This window comes from Bubalus bubalis, chromosome 6, assembly GCF_019923935.1.
Source record: "Bubalus bubalis isolate 160015118507 breed Murrah chromosome 6, NDDB_SH_1, whole genome shotgun sequence".
NCBI lineage: Eukaryota > Metazoa > Chordata > Mammalia > Artiodactyla > Bovidae > Bubalus > Bubalus bubalis.
The window spans coordinates 79,413,220-79,432,094 of NC_059162.1; the positions used below are offsets into that span (position 1 = coordinate 79,413,220).

At 35.6% G+C, this 18,875-nt stretch overlaps 1 protein-coding gene across 2 annotated transcripts in view; it reads right to left on the bottom strand.

The window, feature by feature from the left end:
• Nucleotides 1-1,387: 1,387 nt before the first annotated feature.
• LEPR (leptin receptor) overlaps nt 1,388-18,875 on the bottom strand; it is a 92,910-nt gene continuing 75,422 nt past the window's right edge. Inside the window, exons 17-20 of one of the 2 annotated variants that reach the window (XM_044944888.2) lie at nt 18,489-18,584; nt 16,624-16,726; nt 15,705-15,780; nt 1,388-2,669 (exon numbers count right to left, since the gene is read on the bottom strand). In XM_044944888.2, the coding sequence (XP_044800823.1) occupies nt 1,842-2,669; nt 15,705-15,780; nt 16,624-16,726; nt 18,489-18,584 (1,103 nt within the window). In that variant the 3' untranslated portion in view covers nt 1,388-1,841. Of the gene's footprint in view, nt 2,670-3,980; nt 6,189-15,704; nt 15,781-16,623; nt 16,727-18,488; nt 18,585-18,875 lie in introns of those variants that run through there. The other variant, XM_025288536.3, reaches the window with a different exon arrangement.

Consider the following 18,875-nt stretch of genomic DNA (forward strand, 5'->3'; position numbering starts at 1 on the left):
TTTCAATAATTAATTTACCTAAAGTAAGGAAAGTATTGGGGCTACCCTGTTAGCTCAGCTGGTAAAGAATCCGCAGGCAATGTGGGAGACCTGGGTTTGACCCCTGGGTTGCGAAGATCCCCTGGTGGAAGGTATGGTAACCTACTCCAGTATTCTTGCCTGGAGAATCCCCATGGACAGAAGAGCCTGGTAGGATGCATTCCATGGGATCGCAAAGAGTCGGACACGACTGAGTGACTAAGCACAGCACAGCAGCAAGGAAAGTATTAGCATAGTGGTTCATTTATATATAGGGAGAATGCTCAGTAAATGAGAAAAAAACTAGTGTATATGCAAGAGAGAATGAGGAAGACAAGGACTCCAGAGTCACATACAGTAATATTTAACTATCTAATTGTATCAGAAAGTGAGCATGTCACCATCTTTATAAAGAAGAGTTAGTGAAGTGAAAGTCACTCAGTCGTGTCCAACTCTTTGCAACCCCATGGACTATACAGTCCATGAATTCTCCAGGCCAGAACACTGGAGTGGGTAGCCTTTCCCTTCTCCAGGGGATCTTCCCAACCCAGGGATCGAACCCAGGTCTCCCACATTGCAGGTGGATTCTTTACCAGCTGAGCCACAAGGGAAGCCCAAAAATACTGGAGTGGGTATCCTATCCCTTCTCAGAGGATCTTTCCAACCCAGGAATTGAACTGGGGTCTCCTGCACTGCAGGCAGATTCTTTACCAACCAACCTATCAGGGAAGCCAAAGAAAAGTTAAGGCAGACAGTATATTTTCATAAATATGTGTTGCTACCAAAATACTTGTGGGTATCATCACTCTAATAGGTAGTTTCATTCTATGGTACAGATCTTAGATTTAATACATAAAGACTGATTTCTTATGTATCTTCACAAGTATATCCCCTTGCTGTTGCTAAGTCACTTCAATCGTGTCCGACTCTGTGCGACCCCATAGATGGCAGCCCACCAGGCTCCCCGATCCCTGGGATTCTCCAGGCAAGAACACTGGAGTGGGTTGCCATTTCCTTCTCCAATGCATGAAAGTGAAAAGTGAAAGGGAAGTCGCTCAGTCATGTCCAACTCTTCGCCACCCCATGGACTGCAGCCTACCAGGCTCCTCCATCCGTGGGATTTTCCAGGCAAGAGTACTGGAGTGGAGTGCCATCGCCTTTTCCGAGTATATCCCCTAGCCCAGGGCAATATCCTCTATTTATCTACACATTTAACTGAGTGTGGATCACAGAGTAAGCGCTCAAGGTAAGTCTGTTAAATAAAAACACTTTCAAATCACACAGTCTAACATCACAAAATACAAATACATCATGTACATTTAAAATGCACAAGGATGCCTATTGGGTATGATTGTGTGTGTGTGTGTGTGTGTGTGTGTGTGTGTGTAAATGAGCGCACAGTAAAGACAACTCAAGGTAAAATAACCACACCCTTGAAAATAGTTACATTTTCACAAGTGTTAGTGTGAAGTCTTTCAGATGTGAATGTAATTCAGATGATTAGCTCCTTCTATATAGGTTCGATGTCCCCAAATATACTACTGTTGAGTTTATGGCTAGCTAGACAAAAGTCTCTGGAGACTGTCCCACTGTGACTGATTAGCAAAATCATTAGAAGAGTCAGTCTACATTGTTAGGCTCTTGAAGGCTTTCTCACACCCTTTGTCTGTATTACTTGACTGAGTATGGCTACCATTAGTTCTGGAACAATCATTTTCAAATTTGACTCTGTTTTCTTTTCTACTCTCCTAACCAATGATGAAATATATTAACCTTCATATGACTCATTTACATCATAAATCTTAGATATTTCCAGAATGAAATTAAACAGTTAGGTCACACATCTTGTTTTCCATTATTTTCTGAGTCTGCGTGGAACAAGTCTGAAATTGAGGCATGTAAGATACAAAAGTCTTCTGACCAGAAGTTCCTAAGTTGAAGTTATTTTCTACAAGGTGTGAGCAACTGTCCTGGAGGATTCTGATGTCAGTGAATAAACAGTGGGCTGGGAATGGGGACAACACTCTTGACTCATTGGTCAAAAACACATCACTCTCTCTCTTTTTGATTGAAGTGACTCCTAAATAATAGACAGGCCTTTCATTATTATTTTCCTCAGGGAAATTTCCCTCAAGTTTCAAAAGTTCATCCAGGCCTTCTGAGAACGGAAGGTGTGGTGAAATTATATTGGGATGCTGATCTGACAATATAAAAAATGCCTGGGTTTCTATTTCCCATGATCTCTTAGAGGAAGAATCCTTTGGTGGAGAATTGTTGCTCAAGAAGCATTTGCTGACTGAGCTATTTATAAGCCCTTGCTCCTCCTCAGTTTCACCTGATTTAGAGTTGCTGAGCAGGGTGGCATATTTAACAGAGGGCTGTCTCCTGCTCTCATCCTCACAGGTTATGTCTGTGCTTTCAACCTCAGAGAATTGAGCACTGCTGCATTGGTCACTAATACCAATAGAACCCTTTTCAAGATCTGGAGTCGTCAAAAGTAGAGCATCTGTAGTTGCTGGCACCATCTCATCTTTATTTTTCCATGATGTATCAACACTGATATCTTCTGAAATAGTTTCAGGCTCCAAAAGAAGAGGACCAAAGGTCGCTGATTCTGTATGCTTGATAAAAAGATGCTCAAATGTTTCTGGCTAAAAGAAAAGACACATTTTAATCCTCAATTGTATTGATTTCTGTTTTGTTTTGTTTTGCTTCACTATGATATCATGGAAGAAATGGAAGTGTGAAAGTTAATATGAAAGGACACAAATCAACCATAAACTAATTGATTTTGGACTGAAATAAATAGATCAAAAATCATAAGGGACAGGTAGTATAAGATACTGTTTAAAAGAGGGATGAGAAAGACTTAAATTTGAGTTCTTCCGTTTCTATGATCATGGACAAGTACATTAACCTCTCTGCCTTTCAGTTTCCTCATCTGTAAAATTGTGTTCAATATGTACCTCGTAGCTTTGTACAAGGAATACATTAGATAGTATCTGAAAGTGCATAGCTCTCAATGGCTTCCCAGGTGGTGCTTGTGGTAAAGAATATGCCTGCCAATGCAGGAGACACAATAGACGTGGGTTCGAATCCTGGGTCAGGAAGATCCCCTGGAGAAGGGGATCCAGTGTTCTTGCCTGGAAAATCCCATGGACATAGGAGCCTGACAGGCTATAGTCCATGAGATTTCAAAGAGTCAGATGTGACTGAGAACACTGAAATTAGAAAGTATTATCTCTAGAAGAATTTCTAATATTGTATAGCAAATTACACTTCCACAAACTAAAATCTCTTACATCAAGTTTAAAAGGTACATTGATACAAAATCGAATGAGCAGGGCTTCCTTGGTGGTGCAGTGGTAAAGAATCCACGTGCCAATTCAGGAGACACAGGTTCCATCCCTGATCCTGACAGATCCCACGTGCCATGGAGCAGCTAAGCCCTTGGGCCACAACTATTGAGCCTGCACTCTAGAGCCCAGGAGCTACAACACCTGCAGCTACTGAAGCCCGCTCACCCTAGAGCCCGTGCTCTGCAATAAGAGAAGCCACCGCAACGAGAAACCCTGGCACCACAACTAGAGAGTAGCCGCTGCTCACCACAACTAGAGAAAAGCCCGCACGACAGTGAAGACACAGCATAGACAGAAATGAATAAATAAATTTTTTCAAAAATCAAAGGAGCAATACAACTTGGCTACAGATAGCTAAAATAACTACTCCATGACCTAATATATGATATGAAGGTAAACTATATGTGATCTAATCTACCTAACATCATACTAAAAATCTATTTATAACTATCAGAAAATAAGAACTAAGAATATCTATTTGTTGAAAACAATTAAGGTGAAAGAGATGATCACAGCCTTTTAAATAACCATTCCTTATAAATAACTTCACATAAAAATATAAACTATAGGACATGTGGAATGAAGACAAAGATGCAAAACAAATGTACATCATAGTTTTATAAGAACAGTGGTTACATTACAACAAACCCTGCTAAGCAGCTACAAGCAAGCATCTATGTGCAAAAAAGCTCAACTCATACAATGTAAACATATTGTAAAAATAAATGCAAAATAAACAAAACTGTAGACACAGCAGATTGAAAAATTAACACAACTAAATGAAGTACTATAGAAAATGTATTCAATTTTATGCTATACATATAATTAAAATTTTGAATTTTATAATTCTTAAACTAATAGAATGAATTCAGATATATTGCTTGAAATAATGATATAATCAACATTCATAATGGCAAATATATTCCATACAAAAAGACAATTCATTTAACATAATGTTGAACTCAATGAAATATATGGGTGATAATAACCATAAAGGAATAAATATACCAAATATAATGAAATAGATTTATACAGAGATTAAAATACTATATAATAGCAAATACTGTATTAACACAAAGTTTTCTATTATTCTATGAACATAATGTGTAAAGAGAAAACTATTCCTCTTCCTGTTTTCTTTCTGAGAGAAATATATAATTAAATTTATATAATTTCCTTCAAAAATTTTTTGCTCATTTTATTTTTTCTTAAGGTTACTAATATATATGTATTGATTTTCTTAAAATTTAAATGAACCAAGAAATTAAGATCTACAAATAAAGGAACTACGTACTATTAACATTGAAAACAAAAATAAGAATAGCACATAATATGCAAACTCACAGATGTTCTTCAAATGACATGTTTGACATATTTCATGCCCTCTAAAACTTCATAATCGGTAATTAATCTGTTATACCAAATAATTTACTTCTTCAAATGCATTTGATGAAAGAGTTCACTAATAATGGAAGACAACAACAACAAACACATATTCATATATTATTAAAGTATATTTTATCAATGGGTCACAAACATTTATTAAGAGTATGTTTAAAAAATCATTTCAATTACCATATGCATCTAATATTTCAAGATTTTAGAACAGTCTGAGAGCATATTAAATATGTACTCAGGTAGAAGGAATTAATATCCTTTCATATTTTCACACTTCAATTACATTCCAGTGACATCTCTTAAAAGTCAATGAAGTGGGGAAAGGACTCTTTCTTTCTGATTTTTAGGGTTTTGTTTTTTTTTAACATTCAAATCAAACTGTAAATGAAATCTAAAAGTAAGTGATGCATATGTATCCTAAATTTAAATATTATTTGGGTTAATCAAGCAGAGGCTTTGGTTTATTTTGAATGTGAGCAGCATAGCACACAAGGTAATTCATAGCATTAGTGGTGGTCTTTTTTTCAGGGAAGAAAGTCCTGGGTTTGCTTTGAGCTATTACTAAAAGCTCTAGAGTCTCCCTTTTTGCATCACCACCCACTTCCTTGCCTGCTAGAAGCTTTGGGTGGTTCAGTGTAAATAAATTAAATTTATTCAAGAATTTCACAAAGATGCCGAATTGGAAGCTGATGTGTTTTCTTATCTGGTCAGTCTGACCTGGATATGTCAGGTCATCCCAAAATGAACTGTAACTTCTACTAACCTTTGACCAGAACAAACTGTCTTTGAACTGAAATGGAAGTTAGCATTTAGGCCATTTTCAAGGCTAAAATGAAAATTCCCATATGGATCAGAGTTAGATATATATAAGATCTCCAAGACATTATAAAGAATACCGAAATGGTTCAATTTATAGGCTGAAGTGTCTATAAAAGGATATAAAATGGAAATTTTTGGACATAAAATGTAAACTAAAAACTTTTGCTACATTTTATATTTAGAGTCATTGTATTTGCAGTTACAGCATTATCTACTATAAATATGATGATATCTAATAGATATGTGTTGAGAGCAAGAGTCATATTTTTTAATGTTTTATGACCAGACAAAGGACAAATCAAAAGCCAGATATCATAAATACTACTTTTGAGATGACCTGAGAAGTAATCATACATCCAAACTGAACTGGACTGAGATCAATGTCTTGAATTCCAAATTTACCCATCTATTTTAAGTTCTAAATCAACATAATTCACCATATTTTAGTTCTCAATAGTTTCACCAATTTTTTTTTAGATTGTCCCCCCTTCTTCAAAATGTAAAAATCTTCTAATACTCTATAGAATGTTGGGAAGCTGGCAGATTGGGTTCATCGGTAGTGATCGTGATTAGACTTCAAAGAATGTCCGTTCTCTGTTCAGATAAAATAAAACAAAATAAGGAAGCAAAATAAAAAACCACTCAGAAAGCAAAAGATAAAAGAAATCAAAAAGATGTTCTGTCAGGGATGGGTAGTGGATCATAAATTCTTGTGTTAAACTACAGTAATGCATGTTTTTAAGAAAAGACAACATTTTGAACTAAGGTGGTCTCTATCATTTTCTTAATGCAGACCTTAATATCACACTCTAAGGATAGCCTTAGTGATACCAGAAAAGAAAATCTATAGAGGAATAATAGAATAAGTAAAAGCAAAGAAGAACAAAGAGCTGAGAAAATTAAAAGCAAGTGGAGGAAAAACAGCAAATATTAGAGAATTTGAAACAAGAAAGAGTAAAGTAGTAGATCTCTGAAAATAATTTTTTTCAATTAAAATAGAGAAGACTTGAAATAGTAAAGAAGAATAAAATTATCATGGTTTTTTTAATCTAGAAAAAAGTTCAAAGAAATCATCTGGTCCACATTTCTCCCTTTATTATAGACAAAGCAATCAAGGCTTAAAGTTGTACAGCTAACCAAAGTAGAGTGAGGACTCTGAATGTTTTTCTAACCAAACAATGTCTATAATACAGTGGAAGATGAAAGATATTTTAAACACAAATAGGGAGGAGAACATGTTCTTTCTTTTGCTTTTTCTATTTGCTGTGATAGATTTGAGCTGATTAATTTACCGTCTCTTCTGGTTCATTATGACCCAAGGGCACATATATAGATATTAAGAAGGACAAGAAAATAGAGAAAATGGAAATCATATTTTGGGGGACTACATTAGCTCTTTCACACTTCTGCAAGGCTGTTCTAGTAATTTCAGGGACAATCTGCCTCAGGTCCATGAGAATGGTATTAGGAGTTTATGGGTTGCTGCTACTGCTGCTGCTGCTGCTAAGTCACTTCAGTCATGTCCGACTCTGTGTGACCCCATAGACGGCAGCCCACCAGGCTCCCCCATCCTTGGGATTCTCCAGGCAAGAATACTGGAGAGGGTTGCCATTTCCTTCTCCAATGCATGAAAGTGAAAAGTGAGAGTTGAAGTCATTCAGTCATGTCCGACTCTTAGCGACCCCATGGACTGCAGCCTACCAGGCTCCTCCGTCCACGGGATTTTCCAGGCAAGAGTACTGGAGTGGGGTGCCATTGCCTTCTCCATTATGGGTTGCTAAGCTTTTTCTTTTGAGAACTAGAACAGGTGGTGTAATCTCGGATAGTCTTTGACTCAAAAGAAAAAAAATCCATTTGGTTTTAAACACTCCAAAGTATTTAGGTTGTTAAGTGGGAGTACACTTCGTGGAAATAGACATAAATGTAGACAACAAAGGAGCAGGGTTAGATCACACGCAGACACCTCAAATGTAGATGGTTTGGATTTAGAGGAAGAAACTAACAGATTAGACAAAATGCTAAACAAAGAGGTTTAAAAAAGTTTTGAATTAGAAGCAAAACAAGGCTATTGACTTACTGCAATACGTTTTCCTACAACAAGAATTTTAAAATTTGTTTAAAATGTAAACAAATTTGTTTAAAATTTTTATTTTTAACCTATTTCAGAACTTAAAAAAAGATTTAGATTTGTTTCACTTATTTTATTGAAGTATAATTGATTGCAATGCTGTTTAAAGATTCTGGTTTTTAAAGTATTGTGAGAAATGGTGTAGGAAAGTATTGTGGTTCAAGATGGCAGTTTGAGCCTGCATGTTTCTTTCTTATCTCTGTAGAGGCTCTGTTAGAATGAAAGTGCATGAATAAATCAAATGAGATTATCTGAGAAGGTTAAGAGGGAACGAGATTTCAAATTCCTAATAGATGGAAAACAAGTGGAGGAGTGTAGTAGACCAAAGGAGATGAGCTGCAGACTGGAATACCTCCAGGGTGGGCTATAGCTGAAGAGAAAGACAGTTTGCCCTGTTGCATATACTGGAGATGGGGGGAAAGTGAAAAGTGAAAGTGAAAGTCATTCAGTCGTGTCCGACTCTTTGCGACCTCGGGGACTATACAGTCCATGGAATTCTCCAGGCCAGGATACTGTAGTGGCTAGCCTTTCCCTTCTCCAGGAGATCTTCCCAACCCAGGGATTGAACCCAGGTCTCCCACATTGCAAGCGGATTTTTTACCAGCTGAGCCACCAAGGAAGCCCTAGATGAAGAGAAAGACAGTTTGCCCTGTTGCATATAGTGGAGATCATATAGCAATAACCTCAGATATGCAGATGACACCACTATTATGGCAGAAAGCAAAGAAGAACTAACAAGCCTCTTGATGAAAGTGAAAGAGGAGAGTGAAAAAGCTGGCTTAAAACACAACATTCAAAAAACCGAAGATCATGGCATCCGGTTCCATTACTTCATGGCAAATAGATGGGGAAACCATGGAAACAGTGACAGACTTCATTTTCTTGGGCTCCAAAATCACTGCAGATAGTGACTGCAGCCATGAAATTAAGACACTTGCTCCTTGGAAGAAAAGTTATGCCCAACCTAGATAGCATATTAAAAAGCAAAGACGTTACTTTGCCAACAAAGGTCCGTCTAGTCAAAGCTATGGTTTTTCCAGTAGTCACGTACAGATGTGAGAGTTGGACCATAAAGAAAGCTGAGTGCTGAAGAATTGATGCTTTTGAATTGTGGTGTTGGAGAAGACTCTTGAGAGTCCTTTGGACTGCAAGGAGATCCAACCAGTCAATCCTAAAGGAAATGAGTCCTGAATATTCATTGGAAGAACTGATGTTGAAGCTGAAGCTCCAATACTTTGGCCACCTGATGCAAAGAACTGACTCATTGGAAAAGATCCTGATGTTGGGAAGGATTGAAGGCAGGAGGAGAAGGGGGTGACAGAGGATGAGATGGCTGGATGGCATCACTGACTCGATGGACATGAGTTTGTGCAAGCTCTGGGAGTTGGTGACGGACAGGGAAGCCTGGAGTGCTGCAGTCCATGGGGTCGCAAAGAGTTGGACACGACTGAGCAACAGAACCGACTGAACTGATATAGTGGAGATGGGGGGAGGGGTGAAGAAAAGGCAGGTAAAAAGACAGGAAGAAATGAGGCCTTTATCTGAAAACAAGAAATTGTTTATATGGAATGGGGCTCTTCTACTCCCTCTACTACACATGGAAAAGGCTTCATACTCCCCACACTCAAATTGAAGATTTGTTCTTAAAAGTAATTGGAAAATTATCTGGGGAGGAATCTAGCAGCTGAGGAGTATTGGTGTCTATGAGCATGTCTTTCCTTTTCTAGCAGAGCTCTTTCTAACCCATTCAGGGAAGCAATCCCTTTCTTAAATATGAAAGAAAAACAAAGGATTACCACATATGTGTGTAAAGTGTGAGATTTTTAAAAAAAGCCAAGATAAACAGGAGGAGAATATGATCCTAGCAGAAACAGAGTTCAAGGAATAAAAGAAAACAGAATTTTTAAAACAAAGAATGATCCTCTGAATTGGCATTTTTAGTAGGAAAATATTGCATGCATAAAGTCAGAACAGGATACACTGAAAATGAATAGTTTGAAATTTACAACCATAAAGAGCAAATGTTCAATAGAAGCACTGAAGGAACAGGGTATGGCAAGGTCTCAAACATAAATTTAAAAAAAGACAAAGAAACAGAACATATTAGAGAAGAGATAAGAAGTATATATCTATGCAGAGGGTCCAACATCCACCTAATATATATTCTAGAATGAGATCCAAAGAAATAAGAGGAGAGGAAGTTATTGAAGAAATAATATAATTTCTTAGAATTGACAGGGGATTGGAATCAAAAGTGTTTTCAAACAAGAACAAAGTTAAATGAAAAAGAATCTTCCTAAATAGGTTTAGACCTATCACTAAAATTTTAGAACATCAATAACAGGGATAGTATATTAAAAGCAAGAAAACTGCATGATACCAGTGAGGAGTAAAAATCAGTGTGGCACTAGACTTCTCAGAAGTGATACCAGATGCTAGAAGATAAGGCAGGAATTGTCTCAAAGTTTTATTGGAAAGGCTTGTCAACCTAGAACTTGCTATTCCAGCAAAATATCAACAAAGGAAGGCACAATAAAAAGAATTTCAGGCTTGGAGAGACTTCAACTTACACAATATTTCCTGGTAGGTTATGTAAGGAAGTAGTTAATCAAAAAAGAGGAAGAAAAAAAGTCTAGAGAACAGTTTTCCACTAGAAACCAGCTTTCCCTTCTCCAGGGGATCTTCCTGACACCAGAATCAAACCAGGGTCTCCTGCATTGCATCCCCCCATTAGAAACCAGTTAAGGGAAAATTCAGAGGGATGGCTTGTAGTGTTAGAAAAGGCCTAATCCAGATCACAGTAGGAGGATAGAGGATTTCCTGGACAGAGTGCCTAGGGAGCAGGTCTCCAGTGAAGATGCATATACAATAACAGCACACAGAAGGTTTAAAAAAAAAAATTAAGAAGCGATTAAAAGCTCTAGAAAAAGCAAAACAAACACAAAACAAAGCATAAAAATTAAAAATGAGGCCAACTAAAATTTGACAAAATTCAGATCAACAGGGTGGAGTGTTTCTAAAATATTTTTTTTTAACTATTTTGTGTCATTGGAACCACAAAGTGTGGTAATATAATCACATTATATTACTTGGTTCTGCAAGGAACAATATTTATAAACTCATAACAATGAAAATACAGTTTATTGGGTTTTCATTTTTTTAAATTAACTCCAGACAAATTATGGCATAGAACATGCTATCGACCCTGACTTAAGTGAAAATGTAAAGTTACAGTTGACAAAGATTGGGAAGTGGGGAGAGACATGGAGGGGAAGGTAAGAGTACTCATGTCTTTATTTTATTTTAATAAAGGGGGGGGGGATTCTAAGAAACAGTCTCTATTTCATGGAACAACAAATGGAGTTTTAGAAGACTATTCTGAGATTATAGACTGATTACTGAAGGAACTGAAAAAAAAAGTGACTAACAATATGATATGGAAATAGCATGGGGAAAGAAGGGGCAAAAAAGTATGTGCAGAAGTAAGTCCTCATTACAGCCAGAAATCGCTAAATATTTACATCTCATAATGGCATAAGTATCTTATTTTTAGAAATACACAGGTGACCTGCCAGAAAAATTCAGAGCAAATGGCTGCACCATTTTAACGTTCATGTTGGCAGTACAGGAAAGTTCCAATTTCTCCACATTCTCACCAACACTTATTACCTGTTGTTTTCATTATACCATCCTAGCTAGCATAGAGTGCTATCTTGTCCTTTTGGTTTACATTTCCCTAATCTTTTCCTAATCACATTGAACATATATTCATTTTTCCTTACTGGCTATTTGTACATCTTCTTTGCAGAAATGTCTATTCGGATTCTTTGCCAATTTTTTTGTGTTAAGATATACATAAAATTTATTATTTCAACTATTTTTAAGTGCACAATTTAGTGGCATTAAGTATATTTAGCAACCCATTGTTAACATGGACTTGATGGGAAGGGTATCAATGTGAGTACAATGAACCTGAGTTTAACCAAGGTTTTCACACCTACAGGCTATCTGATCAAGACAAGCTGCTGAACCAATCTGTGCCTCAGTTTATATCATCGTAATCATTTTATGATGTATGTAAGTTAAATCATTAGGCTGTACACCTTAAATTTACACACTGTTGTATGTCAATTATATCTCAAAACTGGAGGGAAAAGATCTAAAAAAGATCTATTTCTCCATTTTCTTTTAAACCTTAATAAAATTTAAAACTATTTAGAAAATAAAAAAAAAGAAAATATAAAGCTATTAGATCTATGACCAAATTAAATAAAATAATATGAATATGAAAGTTTGGAGCAGATATTAAATTATCTTGTCCTCTTTAGAAATATAATGTGAATTATACTGTATTATTTGTCCCCAAAAAAGTACTTTTAGTTAGGAGATTAAAGTAGAAGGTGAGATTTTAAGAAGTTATTGAGTTTTAGAAGATTCGATTTTTATCATCAGTAAAACCTTTGAAATTACATTCTTCCTTACTCTTCAAATATTCCTGATACATTCCAATAACTGATTTATTCCTAACTGAGTACCTGTGAAGCCAAGTAATAAACTGAGTACCTCAAGGGCTAGTTATGCTTAAAGAATATCTTATAAGATTTTAAAGTCTAATATTTGCAAAAGTAAAAAAAAAAAATCAGTCTTACAAATAATGTCATTCACCTACCCTACTTAGAAATTCTTTACTCTTTCTCAGTTTACCAGAACCTGGGGACATGGGGTGATATTTCTGTCTATTGCACATGTCTGCAAGGCGATCTGCTCTGGCATGATGCTCCTCCTCAGGGTGCTACATGACACAGCGGGGTAGCCTGTAGGCTAGAGTCACTGACTCAGTCTACATTCTTTTGTATCCAGCATTTTCTGGAAAATGGAAAAACTTGATGCAGGGTCAAACTACATTTTGCTGAGGTGAGCCTGACCATTTCCCTGCCCTGGCAAATACTTAGAAGCCATTATTCCTGGTGGTTCATAGAGATTTCAGAGCTTACCATTTTGAAAACTGAGTGTTTAAGCTTCTCTGAGACAGTAGGATTGTTATTTCCAGAATGTATATATACTGACATGGTGAAGTATTTACATTTTTAGTTAGATAAGTACTTTGATTTCTTTTTACAAAATTCCTCTCATATTCAAAGAAGAAAAAAACCTCAATATTTAAGAAAATAGTCTCCTTTTTACTCTTTTGTCTTTTAACCTCCCTATTTTCAGTTTGTGAATGTGTTAAGGTCCTTCCTACCACAGGGCTTTGTTTTCACAGGTGGACTTGCCTGGGCTCTCACCCTCCACCACAAATCCTGCTTGATCACCATTCATCTCCCAGATCTTAGCTCAACTGTCACTTTCTTACCTTCACTCACTCACCACCCCCGATCCCACACAATACACTCAGCACACTGGGTCCCTTTATTTCACAACACGTTTATCATTATTAGTGTTTGTAATAGTATCATAATATATATTATATATAACACATATAGTTATTTCAGCTATAAATTGATTAATCTTATCTTTCCCATAGACCGTACACTCCAAGAGTTTTTATTTTCCCACCATTTTAACCCCAAGGCCTAGATGAGTGACTGGCATTAGGATAACTATTCAATATATATCCCTTGAATAAATGCATGGGATGAATTAATGATTGAACTATAAATGAATAAACAATTTTAGAGAGAGAAAAGAAGACAAGCTCATTCTATAGTGCTTTTAACCAGTCATTCCTCTGTGACCTCCCTGTCACTGCCTAGATGGTAAGAACGATATCTTAAAAATTGTTATCCCAGAGCCTAGCAACATCCTAGACTTACACGTAAATACTCATTCTCATTATGTGCTTGTTGAACAAAGGAATGAATGAAAGACAAATAAATATACATGGCTGAAATGTCACTATCACTTCAATAACTGTCACTGCAAGAATTCATAATGGAAGAGAAAGAAGAGGAATAAATATTTTACTAATTGAAAAAATCATCAGGTCTGTTTTCATGATGGCTTATAGTAAGGGCATAGCTGAGAAGTGTACGGGTGTGGGGCTGGTTAGATTCAGGCAAAGTGAAGTTTCTGTAAAGATAATGTATGCATGTAAGTATGTGAAACTATAGTGCTACCGTGTCTGAAGATAAAACACTGTCTCTTCTGCTGAAAGATTATAATTTAGTTGCTTGCATTGTTTTGCCCACAATATTACTTGTTTTGTTCACTCACTTGTTCATTGGTAAACTGTAGAGCAGTGATTTTGTTATTGCAAATCATATTCATTAGTATGTGAACGAAGTTAGAGGGTTGTAACCAGTATTTTTTAAATGAAATAAAATTTTGAAGAGAGAGGACACTGCAAATGCATATTATTTATATCTATACATTTACTAGGTTGCAAGGTAAAGCATATTTCTCACCAAGGGTCATGGTCAAAAAAAAGGAAAGCCAGAGAGAACAATTACTAATAGAATAGGCTTAAAAATTAGACAAATTAGTAAACTAAGTCAGACTCTAAAACAAGTTACCTAACCAGTATAAGATGGGTTTTTCCTTCTATAAATGGAGATGCTAATACTTATTCCATGGGGTAACTGAAAGAATAACAATGCAAAACATGTAAATATGCAATATAATGATAATTTATTGAGAAACTACTATTTGGAAGTACCATCTTCTTTACTCCCTGAAACAACTCAATGAGCTAAGTTCTATTAGACCTCATTTTACAGGAAAGGAAACTAAGCTACCAAGAACTGAAATAAAAATCCTAATGAATGTAAGGATATGTATCTCAATGATCTGCACATAAATAAATGGACATATTATATCAGCATTTTGTTAATTCTTTTGTGAATCTTGACTTTAGTATTTTGCATTTAGCAGGAGGAGCTCAATAATATATGTGGTCTTAAAATACAGCCGTAGAACTCAGAACACTCTTCACAACAAATAATGAAATGCTCTGGAAACTTAAAGGGGGCAGAATTTCTTCTGAACTACATTGTTCACAGAAGGTTTGGGGAAAGAAGAGCTTAGAACAAACTCTTCACTGACATAGAGGGGTCTGTAGAGGCGAGAGAAATAGTGTCAGCATGACTAAGGCCCATGGACAGGAAAAATGGAATATATAAGTTGATAACAGATTGTAGACAGAAGTCACTGAGAACCAACTTAAAAGGATTATACTTGATCTTGTAACTAAACAGAAACCACTGAAGATGTGAAACCATGACTACGATGACACAATTATTGAGACTGAATAACCCCATATGATTATTGTTCAAAACATTGTTTAGATATTTTGCCATGAAAGCTGAATTCTATTTTCCCAGTTTTATAGGTAGAAAGCCAACCCTGCTTCAAGGAAAACTTGGGAAATTAATGATATATTTGTTAAATTCTCGAGTTTTCTGAGAAAATCTATTATAGACATAAGTGCAAATTATTAAAGTTGACTAATTGTCTCATAAGTAGCTTGAAAGGAACTATCTTCATAAATGTAAGCTTTACTATGATAATTGCATTTTCAGATTGCAGTGTTTTAGGAAAGGATTATGTAGTGTTTAATTGATCTAAGTAATTACGAAGATAATTACAAGGGTTAAAAATATTGATTCCAGCCTTTTCCAAAGGACAATCAATTTATACCCAAAAAGTATATATAAATATTTGTGCTCCATCAGATTTGACCCTAACATTCTAATATTTGTTTTATGATATACTATGACACAGAAGAAAGGTATGTATATTGTTAATTCAGATGATAAACTTTCTATTGAATTTTGTTTTGTCTGGTTTCAAATCCCTACATCTTCCTATCCATGAAAATAAATAACAAATTAGACAGATTCATATTAAGATGAATAAAATAAAATTTAAACCTTATCCTTAAAAAAAAAGTTTTGAACCTCAAAAATGTTTGAAGTTCTAAAAGGTATACAGCATCTAAAATGAAATATTATATACTTGGGGTTTAAAAAAATTGAAAAAAGGACCTTCTGAAAATTAAGTCCTTGTGCCCAGGAACAGTTCTTGGGGTTTGGAACATCTTCCCAAAACAACTTTTTCATTCTACAAAGGATAAACAAGGCATTAGAATTAGAGAACATTCACATTGAAAATGTTAACAGTTAATAAGCGACCAACTAGAAACTAAGTCTACCAGACTGGTTATGCCACACTAAGATCAAATTTCCTTTCATACGCTATCACAGAAGATTTCTACCAACTTTATGTCTAGACCAAAGTTAATGATCACTATAATAATAATTTAAAAATAGCTAACATTTATTGAAAACTGTATGCCTAGCCCTGTGCTAAATACTTTGCACAGGCCCCATCAGCTCACTTGATTGGAAGATGAATTCAGATTCTAAAATCACTTTTCCCTCTTCACTGCTAGAAGACAAAACTTTCTGTAGAGATTTGCCACATGTGAAATAACCTCAGTGGTCTGGACGTCTCAGCACAGAGTGATGGGGCACATAAAGAACCATTCAAGCAGGTCAAATGAGACAGAAAGGAGCCACACAGTGCTAAAATTTAAAAAGCAGAATGCCTACTAACCATAAGTGAATTGACTGTTCCAAATAAATTTTCGCAACTAAAAGTCCTCAACCTAAATTTACAATTCTGAAAGCCATTCCTGTCACCTCTATGAATATACTGCCTAGGCTTTTCTGTTATAAGCTTGTTATTTCATGAATGTATATACATTTGTTGAAAATCTAATTTCTTCCCTGAGGCTTATGTGTGCTAGCAAAATGCAGTGTGGATTCCTGAAATAAGGAATCCTTTTTCTTCTTATGCCATCTTATTGTATACTGAATACATATAAAATATTTAGCATATTTTAGTGTTTCTGATTTAAAATGGTTTAAATATGCTTGAGATTTTTAACACCACATACAATACCTTTGATGTGATACTGACAATGTTCCAAGCAATAAGATTGAGGAGGAAATTATTATTGGCACAATTACATATAGATCTGCATCATGCTGGTGTTTTTCATCATCTGAAAAAGAAAAAATTCACACAACTCAGAATCTTGAGGAAGTAATATCTTTCTGTATCAAAAATCATAACAGACCTTTTTCTGATTTTACCATAAATCTGAATGACCTTTAAAGATACCAAAATCAGAAAGACATAAGCATAGCTTTGATCATAAAATAATTACTATTTTGTTCAGAATTATGCTTCTCGTAATGTAGCAAAACATCTCAAAAGTATTTATTTGCCAGCTCTCTCCATCTGATCATTTTTCAATTATATGAGTCAAAGTGTCAGTTAAAGTTGTTATGATGACTCTCTGAGTCAGTCATCTGTTTCTGGAGAAGGCATTCTACAAGACCCATCAACTTCTATCTTGTTCACTTCAGACACATTGACTTCTTTGTTGCTTCTTGGACCACCAAGCATGCTCACTCTTCAGGGTCTTTGCACTTGCCATCCCCTTGCTCAAATGCCCCCTTTGTCCTTGCAGGACTTGTCACCTTCTTAGAGAAAAAGACCATCATTTTTGGCTACCATTACTGCTCAGACAGTAAAGAATATGCCTGCAGTGTGGATAGACCTGGATTCAATTCCTGAATTGGGAAGATCCCTTGAAGAAGGAAACAAACGACAACCCACTCCAGTATTCTTGCCTGGAAAATTCCATGGGGGGTCACAAAGAGTAGGACATGATTGAACGACTAACACACACACTAAAGCACCACATTTTAACTCTATCCCTTCATTTTACTTTTATTTTAATTTCATATACTTATTTCTATATGACACTATATTATTTGTTTATTGTCTGTCATTTGAGTACTGGAGTTTAAGCTCCATTTAGGGCACAGACTGATGTTCAATATTCAATCCCCAATGCTTAGAACAGTGTTCAATATATATTTGCTGAACAGTACATGAATGAAGTTATATATAATTATTTTACTTCTAAAACCAAGTAAAATATTTCTCTCTTAAAACTTCATTATTGGGTCACTTAGATTTTAAAACAACTTGAAAAATAATAGTAAAATCAAAATCTTCACGCTCCAAGTACAGTAAGATGAGTCAGAAATATGATACCCAGTGAAATTTTTTCTATACCTGTATCTCCAGTTTTATTTTCAGAAAAATTTTCCTTTAGAAGATGATGAAAATTTAAAGACTCCATAAGTATGTCAAAGCTTACTGTTTGGGGTAGGTGTGTTTATATTAATTGTGCAGCAAATTAATATTTTTTCAATTAACCTTTATGATGATATATTTTGTGGCATAGCTGGGTATTTCCATTTTTGTTTCCATCAACTTTCTGATGTGAAGAGCAGACTCATTAGAAAAGACTCTGACGCTGGGAAAGATTGACAGCAAGAGGAGAAGGGGGTAACAGGATGAGATGGTTGGATGGCATCACTGACTCAATGGACATGAATTTGAGCAAACTTTGGGAGATAGTGAAGGACAGGGAAGTCTGGCGTGATGCAGTCCATCGGGTTGCAAAGAGCTGGAGACAACTTAGCGACCAAACAGCAATCAACTTTCTACCCAATTTGAGACTGAAAGTGTTACTTACCAATACAGGAACACAATATCATGCCTGATTATTCTTAATGACACCATGGAACCATATTCCCTTAACACAGTCACCCATGACACATCTACAGAAGACTCTGGGCTCCTCCATGATTCCATCAGAAACAGAATAATCAGATGGCAGCATTATTGCTAACTAAGGAAGAAACCACATATCTGTGTAAAAGGAAACTAAAAGTAAAAATTTTTACCTTGAGCAAAACTATTAATTATCTTCGGTTTCCCTACTCCTTCCATAAATATTGGGTAAAGACTGAACTGATACTTCTCAATGGGGATAAAATGATCTGAGGAGAAAAAATATTTTAAAGAGTCATCCCTACTGAATTAATATTAATGAGTGAAATCTATATAAAAGTTTTAAGTGGCTTATATTTTCATGCATATAAAACTGATGATTTATGGATTGAAACTGGATTGAAAACTGATGACTGTTATCTATGGACTGAAATATAATTGGGGAGTTTCAAAGACAATCTGAGCACTCTAAATTCTCCTAGTAACACCAATAATTTTCCAAATAATGTTTTAAAAATCTTACCCAGAGATGGAAAATCACAATTTTTCAAAGGCATGTT